The 12,676-nt window shown below is 44.9% G+C and overlaps 1 protein-coding gene across 1 annotated transcript in view; it reads right to left on the bottom strand.

Moving 5' to 3' along the window:
• Window positions 1-409: 409 nt before the first annotated feature.
• Window positions 410-12,676, bottom strand: part of LOC147881951 (Sugar isomerase (SIS) family protein) — an 86,547-nt gene continuing 74,280 nt past the window's right edge. Inside the window, exon 23 of the mRNA XM_087402016.1 lies at window positions 410-732. Coding sequence (XP_087258142.1) covers window positions 655-732 — 78 coding nt within the window. The 3' untranslated portion in view covers window positions 410-654. The remainder of the gene's footprint in view (window positions 733-12,676) is intronic.

Below are 12,676 nucleotides of genomic sequence, written 5' to 3'. Positions count from 1 at the left end.
TTGCAATTTAGGTAAACATGTACATGAGCCACATGCATTGTTTCAAGTCCTTCATGGGAATTTGTGTATGTACCATGCTAAGCTAATAAGAATGAGTACAAGCCATGTGGTTAGTCCACACACGGTACCACATTAGGCATACCAATAGTTCACAACTATCTCTCTCTCTCTCTCTCTCTCTCAAAATTAGGCATACCACATTAGCCATATTTAATTTAGGCATACCAATAGCTCACAAAAGAACACTCGTGTCACACCTACATGTAGACCATTACATGGCTTACAAATTTTACAAATAAAACACCAAGTTCAATCTATTTATAGTTGATTTATGTAGAGGAGCATCTCTTTAGATCTGTTCAAAGTAGGGACATACAAACAAAGATGGATGCAATCATACCTCACATACTTTATACGAAACATGTTTCACATATATAATTTTATTGAGTTGAATCACTTTTCTGATTCGGAAATTTGAGTCAAACAATTTCTCCCCAATGGCTTTATTACAACCAAATGCCGTCTTATAGACCTCTCATTAAACCCATCCCTGTGCCAAGTTTGTCCAGATCCACTGGTAGGCTTTAAAGAGGTTGGAATACCTCTCCACCATAATAATAATTGACAAAATTACATAGAAAAAGTAGTAGATGTTCAAGGAGTAGAATTCTTATTCTGTGACAAAATGCCTGGAGGAAAATAATCAAATGTTGCCGAGGAGACAGACTTTCCCTGAAAAAGGACACACATAAGGATTAGCCATATTTTTTTGTTATTGAATCTCTCTCTCTCTCATGCGCGCGCGCGGAAGAGATGACATGGAGCGATGGAGCCATAGACACAGAGACCACACACAATGCAAAAGTTGATTAGAGCACACATGATGGAGGTTCAGCCCATTCCAGCTGAGGTGTCTCTCTTGATATGGCTCACTAGATACAAAGATCATGATGACCACACCTCCCACCATCGTGGGAGATGACCAGAGAAATACAAATACGAGGTATCTTCACATCTCACAAGAGAGCCACCAGGACACTAAGTTAGTTGTGTATTTTGAGTACTAGTTTTGTTTTGAGTTTTGAGTTTTTAAAGCTTTTTAGCATAGAGCTCAGCAACGGCCCTAGCGAGCCCTTTGCCTCACCCCACAATGGCTTGTAGGAGTTACTCTTTGAAATGTACTTTGTCTCATATGCCCAAGAGGCCTCTTGAAGACGTAGACATTTCTTTCTTTCTTTCTTTTTTCTCTCTTTAAAGCCAAGGGGTCCACAAAGACCATGGGTTGGTATAGAGACGGGAAGCAATGGATGGAGATATGGGGCATAAAGACCACTGATGTACCAGAAGACTCAGCACCAAGGATAATCTTTTGCACGAATTAATTTCACAAGATAACTCCGTCTGGCAGTGCTTCCGCTCTCACTTTCAAGATCCATGGACCAAAGGGTTGCTTTTTTACTCCTTGGTCTGTCCGACGGGGATGTATGGCAGTCCATGCTGGGGGGCTAGACTTGTCGGGATATAGACTGGGCCAGGATGGAGCGGCTATAGTTTCTCATGTTATCACGGATGATCCGTGGTAAGCCATCTGTTTCTCACCAGATCATTCGAGCGGAGTTTGGGTCACCCACATTACAGCTAGATGCTTCATTTCACGTCATCACGTATCTGTACCGAGCCAAGGGGTCCACAAAGACCATGGGTTGGTATAGAGACGGGAAGCAATGGATGGAGATATGGGGCATAAAGACCACTGATGTACCAGAAGACTCAGCACCAAGGATAATCTTTTTGCACGAGTTAATTTCACAAGATAACTCGGTGTGGCAGTGCTTCCGCTCTCACTTTCAAGATCCATGGACCAAAGGGTTGCTTTTTTACTCCTTGGTCTGTCCGACGAGGATGTATGGCAGTCCATGCTGGGGGGCTAGACTTGTCGGATATAGACTGGGCCAGGATGGAGCGGCTATAGTTTCTCATGTTATCACGGATGATCCGTGGTAAGCCATCTGTTTCTCACCAGATCATTCGAGCGGAGTTTGGGTCACCCACATTACAGCTAGATGCTTCATTTCACGTCATCACGTATCTGTACCGAGTCAGGGAGTATGGGGATTACACCTCTGGGCGTAGCAAGCTACCATGGCTAGCACTGTCCTCTTCTATGGCACTTGCATAGGTGCTGGTATGCACGCACAAAGAGATGGTTTGAGGGACTGGGGCTTCACATGGACAGACTACCTCCATTCCAGTACAGCATGGATGCTCCGTTTTCTCCCCTCCTATCACATGAAGTCAGCCAGGTTATTCGTGAGGATCTATTACAACTACACACATTCCGGACCTGGCTGGGCTCGAGTGATCTTCCAAGGAAGCTGGGCTTCTACAGAGATTACTTCTTACATATCACAGCGGAGGGTTTCATTGACACACCAGGGTACACACAGATTTACTTACCCCACTCACTGAGGATCTCTCTTGGGCAGTTCCGGGTCTCTTCACATAGACTTCGTATCGAGAGCAGCAGAGCAGAGCGACTACCCACGGAGAGGCGCATATGCACTTTGTGTGACATGCAAGAGGTTGAGACAGAGGAGCACTTCATCTTCAGGTGTCTTGTTTACTATGAGATCTGCGGACGTTTCTACTGCCTCTTCAAAGACAACTATGAGATTTTGGCCCAATTCATCACCTACCCAGACCAACGATGTTTGGCACGTTTCGTTCATGAGGCACTTAGACACCACGGATACTTCGAGCACGGGACAGGAGCATACTTTTTCCTTGGCTGTTCCCTCTCAGAGCTCTATCATGGAGTTTTTCTAGCCAGATCACATGGACACCCACAGGATGAGGCCTCGACATGATCGTGACCCGGAGCCTGTGACCCAACAGCTCAGACAGAGGGTTGACACACAGATCACACTTGGGGACATCCCCTCCCTGTTTAGAGTCGGGTCCCGCTCGGTAGCCCTGGTTAGACGCAGAGCTATGACCAGGAGACATGCCAGGGCTGCACCTTTGAGTGGCCGACAACACTATCGCCGATTTCATGCCCCCATTGCCTCATCCACCCTGATGTCCCGATGGTGATGGTGATGATGATGATGATGATGAGATAGTCGACTACCGACATGACTATGTTGTACTTCAGATTTAGTACTAACATTCTGCATTTTTTACATTTGCATTGGTGTGGATGGTTCTTTAGTAGCTCCACCACCACAGCTCGTTTGTACCAAGTTTTTCACAGTCTCATAGACCCATCTGTTGCCCCCATTGCCTCATCCACCCTGATGTCCCGATGGTGATGGTGATGATGATGATGATGATGAGATAGTCGACTACCGACATGACTATGTTGTACTTCAGATTTAGTACTAACATTCTGCATTTTTTACATTTGCATTGGTGTGGATGGTTCTTTAGTAGCTCCACCACCACAGCTCGTTTGTACCAAGTTTTTCAGTCTCATAGACCCATCTGTTACGCTCAAGTCAAGGTAACATGACCTCGGAAGGGTCAGTCGGCATTTTCCTTTAAAGGATCAATGTTTGTGCTATATTTGTTTGGGCTTTATGTAAATGATAAAAAAGGAATAAAGGTCAAGGTCCTTGGTGAGGGTGACATGGCACTAGACTAGGTGGATCTAAGGCTAAGGGACCTAAATGCATTAAATGTGCCTAGGGGCAAATGGTTTTAATGGTATCCCAAGAGAGGGGTAAATGATGCATTAAGGAGGGACCCTAGAAAGAAGACATGTGGCATACTAGATCCATCCAGGGAATTTTGGGGCTTGGTGGAATTTAGTAGGCAGGAGCTTCACGTAACAATATGATTTTGCTGAGAGCTTGCTACCACCGAGGTTGGCTGGGAGGAAAACTGAGGTGCCTATGCCAGTGAATCAAGAATCAGTTAGGAGCAAACAGATTAAGTCGTAAGACCATCGGGCTTCTGAAGACTTTAATAAACTTTCTTTCTTTCTGTCTTTCTCTCTTTGTGTGGAGCAGTGGAGCCAGACACACAGAGGCCACACACAATGCAGAGCTTGGCCAGAGCATGCATGATGGAGGTTCAGCCCAACCATCCCAGCTGAGGCGTCACTCTTCAGATGGCTCACCTACTTTCCAACATAGTGGGAGACGACCCGACAAACAGATATACGAGGCATCTTCACATCTCTTAGGAGAGCCACCATGATACCTAGTTATGTGTTTTAAGTACTAGTTTTGAGTCTTGAGCTTTTTGAGCTTTTCAGCACAGCGCTTATTAAGGGCCGTAGTGAGCCCTTTGCCTCAGCCCACAATGGCTTGTAGGAGTTACTCTTGAAATCTACTTTGTCTCATATGCCTGTGAGGCCTCTCGAAGACAAATGTTTCTTTCTTTCTTTCTTCTCTCTCTCTTAAAAGCCATGGAGGCCATGGTACAGAGATGGGGAGGGATGGATGGAGATATGGGGCATAAAGACCGCTGATGTACCAGAAGATCCAAGTGCAATCAGAGGCCTAGTAATGCAAAGAATGCTACAGAAGTTATGGCTAGATCAATGAGGAAAATGCAGCTTTACAAACAGGAAATCAACTGGATGGACAGCTACAAAATGCAGCTTTACAAACAGGAAATCAACTGGATGGACAGCTACAAAATGCAGCGACAGACATCCACTGTTTAAAAGGCATTTAATCTGCAAAATAAGAATCAGCTCACATGATTTAATGTAGAGAAGGGCAGGTGGGCGGAATATGCAAAATCTGCCATACAGGGGAGGTGGAAGATGAGCAGCACATACTCTTGAAGTATAGAGCTTATGCACACAACAGGGGAAAGTATGATGGTAGCAGGCATAATCTGGGAAAATCTACTGGCACAGCCTGCCCAGAAGCTCGGAAGCTACCTAAAAGAAGTCTTGGAGCACTGCAACGAAGTCCTTTGCCTAGCACATAAATTAGCTCAGTAAATCCTCACAGCATAGAAAGCTTTGTAATGATTTCTTTCACTGGATGTAAATGACCTCTTTTTGTTTAATAGTGGTCACCAGTCCCATAGATCCTCAAGGGTCTCAAGACTTTAATAATATCTATCATGTCTCTCTCTCTCTCTCTCTCATAAGGTCACATCAGATGTGCTTACCTGTCTTAAAAAGATATGTCTCGTATTGATTTAAAAAAAAGACAGTTTGGAGGCCACAAATGTGACTCTATTGGCTGAGAAAGATCACATGGATAAGGCACTAGCTAAAATAAAGCAGGGAGGAAAAGTATGAGAAAAATGAGGAAAGAAAGGCCAAGAAAGAGGATTGGGAGAAGGAAGAAGCAAAATTGGAAACTGAGAAAACCAAACTCCAAGACAGGGTACATGCATTGGGAATTGAATTGCAGCAACTGAAAGACATGAAAGTGACCTCAGCCATGGAAGAGCTAAGCAGAGAATGCAACTCTCAAGAAAGAGATGGCAGCCATGCAGGTCACCATGACTGGAAGACATGCTGAGTGTACACAACAGCTCATCAAGAGGAAGGAGGAGATGCTTGAATGGACAGCGGTGGTGAAAAATGGGATCAACAGCCCCCAAGAAGGAGCTTATCTTTGAGGCTTTGGAGGAAGAAAAAAGAGAGACCAGCAAAGCATTGAATGTTTTGGTAAGAAGCCTAACTATGGGAGATACCCAAGCGGCGGATGCCGAAGCTTTGTTCACTCAGATGGGTGTTAATCTCACATGTGAGGCAGCTTGGAGGGTATGCAAGACGGAGATACCAACAAGGCCATTGGTGATGAAACTCCGGACTCCAATGGACAGGTCTACCCTCATTAGCATGAGGGCAACTTTGAAAGGGACTAGAATACATTTGGATGACGAACTCACTCTCTTACATTGAGGGCAACTTTGAAAGGGACTGGAATACATTTGGATGACGATCTCACTCTCTTACATCAAGAGTATAGAAGGGGGGGAATGCCACATGTGATGCCAGCAAGACAAGCAGGAAAATGGGCTGCCTACCGGGATGTAAAAGTGATGATCCAAGAAAGAGTAGACATGGAAGAGAAGGGAGCTGGGGAGATGGACAGCACATGACAATGTCGGGCTCATGGGATGAATGCACAAAATGGATTAAATACAGCAGTGTGGAGCTGCAATGGCACCCTCTGGTCCAATCCGGGAGGTTTCTCAGAGACATACAATGACAAAGACATGATTTCTATACTGAGACACACGAGACCCTAGAAAGAGGGCTGCCCTCAATGACAGGATACACTTGGGAGTCAGCCCATAGGAGGGAGGTGAGGAGAGACAATGGGATACAGGGCTTTGGGGGTGTAACTGTCCCTTTCAGATCTACACTTGAGACCACTCATATCTGTGGTACCGAGAGAAAAGCATGCATGACATACGTGGATCCGAGTCCGGTTACTAGATGCATGACCGATCTTCATTGTGGTGTGCTATTTCCCTCCACATGTATCATCCTATGCGCATGAGGTCACTACATAGGGACACAGCCCATCTGAGACGATATATGATGACATCACGGAGTTCTCCAAGCAGGGAGACATCCTCCTCCTTGGTGACTTCGATACACGCACAAGGGACAGACAGGTGGTCTTGCTAGATTTTGCATCTGATTCCATCATAGTACCGGAGCTAGATCCAGCAAAGCTCCGGATAGTGAGGCACTCAGCAAATGCACTACACATGACAGGATATGGGCAACATCTACTTGAGTTGGGGCTGTCCATGACTTGATTATATATAACGGCCTCAAGAGATGGCCATCATTTGGCAGGCTCACTTGTTTCCCACATGGTGAAGGGACAAGTACAATGGATCATATGATGGGTCCACTAGCCTTCATACCACGGATACACGACTTCATTGTGCCCCCCCCCCCCCGCGGCAATGACCACTCACACCTCGCTTTTAGCATCTCGCTACCACGCTAGCCACAGGAAGAGCCCCTCCCACACACACCCGTGTCCAAATCCATTTTGACCTTGCACTTGAGCATTTCACACATTGACAGGAGGCCGTGGCTCCGATTTTAGCATAGATGTTCAACCACGTTGTATGCTACCGCTTCCCACCTACTTGGAGCACTACCATCGTTGTGCCAATACACAAAGCACAAGACCCCATGGACACTCGAAACTACCACTCTCTTATGATTGGCCACATTCTGGCCAAGATTTATGGGTTGGTATTAGAGAGGGAGATAGTAGTTACACACAGTCACATGGGTAGCGGGCTCTAGGGTAGGCAGGTTTTCGGAGACAAGACTCCACCCTAGACCACAACTTACCTTGAGGGCTATCATTCCGAAGGCAAGATCGAGGCACCGGAAAGTCTACGCTTGCTTTGTAGACTTTCGGAAGGCCTTCGACACTGTCCCATAATCCAGTTCGATCAAGACGCTTCAGGAGATGCAAATTCCAGAGGTTATGCTTTGGGGGGTGATGAGCCTATACGCGTCCATCAAAGGGAGAGTTCATGCCCCAGGAGGCCTATCAGATTGGGTTGAGAGCACCATCGGGGTGAAGCAAGGATGCCCTCTCTCAACAAACTCTCTTTGGGCTCTAAATTGACAAGATCACATCCTTTATTGACCGCCTAAAAGGCTCGCATCACTGTTGGCTGACTTGATGATACAGATATTGCTATATGCGGATAACATAGTCATTATGTCTTCAACAGAAGGACTACAAAGGCATCTGGAGGCCTTAGAGGTGTTTTGCAGGAGGAGAGACTTGATAGTCGACCTTGGGAAGACCAAGGTTATGATCTTCAACACCTCATGCACTGAGCTGCACTAACATAGCTTCAATTATCGAGATGAGCCAGTGGAGATAGTGCTGTTTTACACATACTTGGGGGCAGCCTTCACAGGGCTGCTTTTCAGGATGGTTCATGTAACCAGAGCAGGACTCACACATGGACAAAGAGCTTTGGCCCGAGTAGATAGGCAGTGCTTTCAGGCGCACTTCTAGGATTAACGGGTAAGGGCTGGCTTTTCGACGCCCTAGTGAGGCCGACCCCCACGTATGCAAGACCTTTTTGGGGAAGCAATCTTTTGGTGACATATTGGAAGAGATTTGAGCGGCTACAAGTCATTATGGGATCTGGGATGATTTGCAGTAATCCCTTAGTTCCCCATCACATAGTACAAGCAGAGTTCGCGATAACAACTCTCCAGGTTGATGCCATTTTTCAGACAGTGACATTCCTCCACAACGTTTGGGCCTTACCGTACTGGAGACTACCAAGGCTAGCCTATGTCATGCAAGCGATTAGCAGAGAGCAAGGTCGGTACATTGTGGTATGCACACATAACAACATGGTTTGCCAGTCACAGTATCTAGATGGACCGGCGTCCCCACTTTCAATACAACATGGATGCTTACTAAACAAAATGTTCAGTAGCTCCTCCTCGTTCCGACAAACGAAGTCTAGTTTCTTCCTCCGTACCAGTCTACGCTATTCGCGTAGCGTATCTGGTGCGCTCGGAAGACTGTTTTTGGTTTCAAATCTGAGTTGACGTCATAAAGCCTTACACTCATCATCGTACCAACTATTACAGGGTACGATTCTAGGGGGTGGTGGGCGGGTGGTGTGGGGGAAAGCGTGAATGGCAGCCTCGTGTAGTGAGCGGGTGACAAGGGCAGCACGATCCTCTAAAAGAGGTATGAAGTCAATATAAGCGAGAAGTATGTACAAATGGCCACAATAAGAAGGTGAGTGATCCCGATCAAAGCGTATATCGTGGTAGGTGGAGTAAGCACTAAGTGGGGTGGAAGGTGCTATGTGAAGGGAGGTGGAGATGCTAAAGAAAAGGTATGTATGATCAGCCCCTGGGGGGAGAGGGGCTACAGTGAAGTCAGTAATGCGAGATGTAAAGACAGGGGATCCCATGATGTTATCAACAACACTGGAGCCCCCCACATGTGGAAAGCATGTGAACCCACCTGAAGCGGGCCATCTGTCAAGACCATTATAGATAATGAGATCATGTATCCTACCGAGGTCTAATAGGCTCTGCCCATAAGATGAGAATGGACCTCGCCTGTCAGTCGAAACCCGTAGCATACCTACCTCCTCAAGGTCAACATCTGGCAGTAGAGTGGAATCATCTCTGAGAGAGAGACTCGCTCACACACATACACTTGAACGCCTGCATGTGTATACATCGGAAGCAAAAAAGAACAATGTAGCACAAGGCAAGGGTGAAATTAATGAACTTTGCAAGACGATGCATTGGATCTTCCTAATAGCAACACAGCCTATCGAGATGTTCAAATGCAGAAACCCTTAGACAAGCTATAACTTGAGCAGAAAGAAAAGATGATATTCTACTAGAGAGAGTTCAGCCCCACCTTAATACGTGGGGTACAAGACTACCTCAACGAGAAAATGTCAGGCACGTCATATGTGAGATGCCATAAGTTGGCAGATGAAAGAACCTATACATTATGACACAACCCATGAAATAGATGATGACGCTCACACTTCTGTAACATGTTGGCTGTTAAAATGTCAAGAGAGACAATTTATGCACCTTAACATCCAGGGAATTGCACAATCCCTTCGAGAAGCCTATTTGTCTTGAAGTACTACTAGAGTATGAACAGGAGGCCTGGTCAAATCAGCCCTGAAGTTGTAGACATACACATACTTAGACTAGTTATTCTGATTGTGCTATTCATGATATACAACATTAGACTTTCCCAGCTAAAACTTTCTTACAACAAAGCATCTATTTTCTGTCATTAATCTCTACTTTTCTCCTATAGACATATGAGACATACAAACATATGGTTAGGAAGGGTTCCATGGGGGGATTTATTGACATTTGAACTTGCACACTCCTCAATGGCCGTTGAAAGCTCTTCCTAGACTTAGGAACCGTTTTCAAAATCCTTTGCTTCCACTAGAAGTAATGCTTCATTCAAATAACTAATCCTTTTAGAATTTAGCTTTCTTTCAATCATCTTTGCCATTGACCTCCATGCCCTTATGACCATGGACTTCTACCTCATCCCTAGGTTTGAGTGAGGTGAATTATTTAGTCAACTTATCACTTCCCGATTTCCCTTGAATTCAAGGGAAAGTTTTCAAAAGCAAGCTGTAAATTCAGTCACACTCAATCAAGAGAAAGATGGCTCGTTTTGTGACAAGTCATGATAATTTGGCATGAACTTAAATGGTGATTGTGATGAATTGTCTTCAACATTTGGAGGAGTTTAGGAGGTGGAGGTAGACTTGATGGACCAAGAGGTACTAGACACTAACTAGCATTAGTGTTCCCACCCACCTCATTAAGTGATGCCATTTTCTTCAATGAAATACATCAAGGAGTTCCTTAATTAAGCAAAAGTGAAATGTTGTAACATGAGAAGTGCTTCCCTTATTCTCTTCCAATGTAGAGTCCACTCACAAACTAGATATTTGATTTATAACTTGAAAATAAGTTTTCATGGGTTTGAAATACCTTACAATAGCTACATGTGCTACCAAAAGCCCCTTTGAAATTTCTTTCAAAAGTATTTCCCTATAATGAGAAAATAGGCCATCTAACATGTCAATATTTATGTCCTAACAATACAAATAATCATTATAACCTAATAATTTACAATTAACCTATGCTCCATCTAAGCCCTAGCTAGTATTAAGTGTGAATTATGTCATTAAACTTTCGGTTGATGAATGCCCTTATTACGTTCATGATTTTGATAGACAGTTTGCTTAGTATCTACGAAAATTTATAGTAGTCTTCCTAGATGATATTCTTATCTTTAGTAAGACAAAGCAAGAGCGTTTGGCGTATTTGAAGATAGTTAGCATAAATATGCCCAAAAGTCTAAATGTCATTTGTTTTGTTGAAAATTTAAGTATCTAGGTCATATTATCTTTGAAGAAGGGAACCTACATTTGGATCTGACGGATCTAGAGTAGCCTAGTCTAAGTACTCTAGAAGTGTAGTAAATATTCCTACCACAAATTTGTCAAGGATTATGCTACAGTTGCAGGGCCTATGACAAATCAGCTTAAGGACAAGGGGAGTACCTTTGCTGAGATTGGGGAAGCTAAAGTAGTTTTCAGGTTATTAAATACTTCCCTAGCCTTGAAAGTGGTTGATCCTAATGAACCTTTTGCATTTGAAACTCATGCACGTAATAGAGCTATGGGAGATCCAAGATAGACGACCAGCGGCTTTTCAAAGTAAGAAATTACCCTAGCTCGAAAAAACCATTCAACATACAATAAAGAACTCTATGCTAGTATCCATGCTTTGAAAACATGGAGGCGCTATTTGAATAGTGCTAAGTTGAAATTGACCGAGGGTTCAAGTGTGGAGCAATCAGCTTTCAATTGAAAGGTCAAAAGGCTAGGTGGGCTGAAATGATACAAGAGTTCAATATCCAGTTGAGATATATCATAAAGGAAATATAATGTGGTAGGCAATGCATTGAGTCAAATGCCTACAATTACTCAAGTAAGTCTTACTTACATTCATAATGAGATCCTTGAGCCCTAGACAGGTAAATGTAAACTAATCACATTAATTAAGACTTTTGAAAAGTTGTTATGAATGGGGTCCCATGGAAGTTACATCAATTGATGATAATCATCTATAGTTTCAACAACTATAGTTGGTGTTGAAGAACAAGTACCAGAAGTTGATGAAAGTAGTGATGCTTTCCAAGATGAAGTGTTTTGTGCCTATGGTTGATAAAGCATGCAATTGGGGATGGTTACCAACTCTTTAAGGGTAAAAATTGTATTCCAAATGATAGACATTGTCATGAGGCGTGAGTTTTTAAGCTTGCATTTGGGCAAGACCCTGGAAAATTAAATGGGCAAGGTCATAGGTTGGTGGTGCAAGGTCCCCCCTAGGGATTAGTGCCTTGGGGGTGAACTAGCGGATTGGTCCAAAGAGGGCGCAAGGGCCATTGGTTGGGTCCTCAAAATTACCCTACTAGAGGGCGCGATGGGGGCAAATGAGAAGGGGATGCCATGGCGCATCCTCCATGGCTTGGATGAGTTTGGCAAGGTTGCCAACAGGAGCATCTAGAGAAAAACTCACGTAAAAAAGGCGTGGGCCAAGCTTGTCGACAGGGGACCAAAACCAAGAAGGGGTTCCATATGATGTACAGCTTGTTTCGGGCTACGCGTCAGCATCTTCTATGAGTTGATGCTATGTACAGACGAGGCAGGGGTGGGGGAGAGGGAAGGAGGGGGCGGGGGGGGAAGGAGAGGGGCGGGGGAAAGCAGGGGCAGCAGGAGAGAGGGGAGGAGGGTGGCAGGAAGGGCAGGGGCAGGCGGGGGTGAAGGAGGGGGCTTCCAATACTTCTTCCCCACAGACTGTTCCTGCCACAGTTATGACGATCAAGAGAGTGCATGCACAGATGAGGACTCCAGATCCCTCTATAGCCTCGCCACAGGCCTCCTCAGCCCCCAGCTCCAGTTCTGCTGATAGAGGCCTGGCAGGTCCTTCTCATCCATCTTCCACGAGTGCAGGTCTTCTTCACACTCCTCGACCATACTTGCTTTTCAAGAATTCTTTTTCGACACTGGCAGATTCGGCGACTTTCATGGATGATGAGGAGTTTGTGCCCTCCACCTTAGGGGTCCTGGTCATTGGGATTCCTTTTGATAGAGCCTCCTCCTCAGCAGGTGTGGGGAT

This window comes from Dipteris shenzhenensis, chromosome 30 (genome assembly GCF_047967505.1).
Source record: "Dipteris shenzhenensis isolate YYH24624 ecotype China chromosome 30, Dip_SZ_1.0, whole genome shotgun sequence".
NCBI classification, from domain to species: domain Eukaryota; kingdom Viridiplantae; phylum Streptophyta; class Polypodiopsida; order Gleicheniales; family Dipteridaceae; genus Dipteris; species Dipteris shenzhenensis.
The sequence above is the reverse complement of the archived record's forward strand: the minus strand, read 5'-3'. Positions and strand labels throughout refer to the sequence as shown.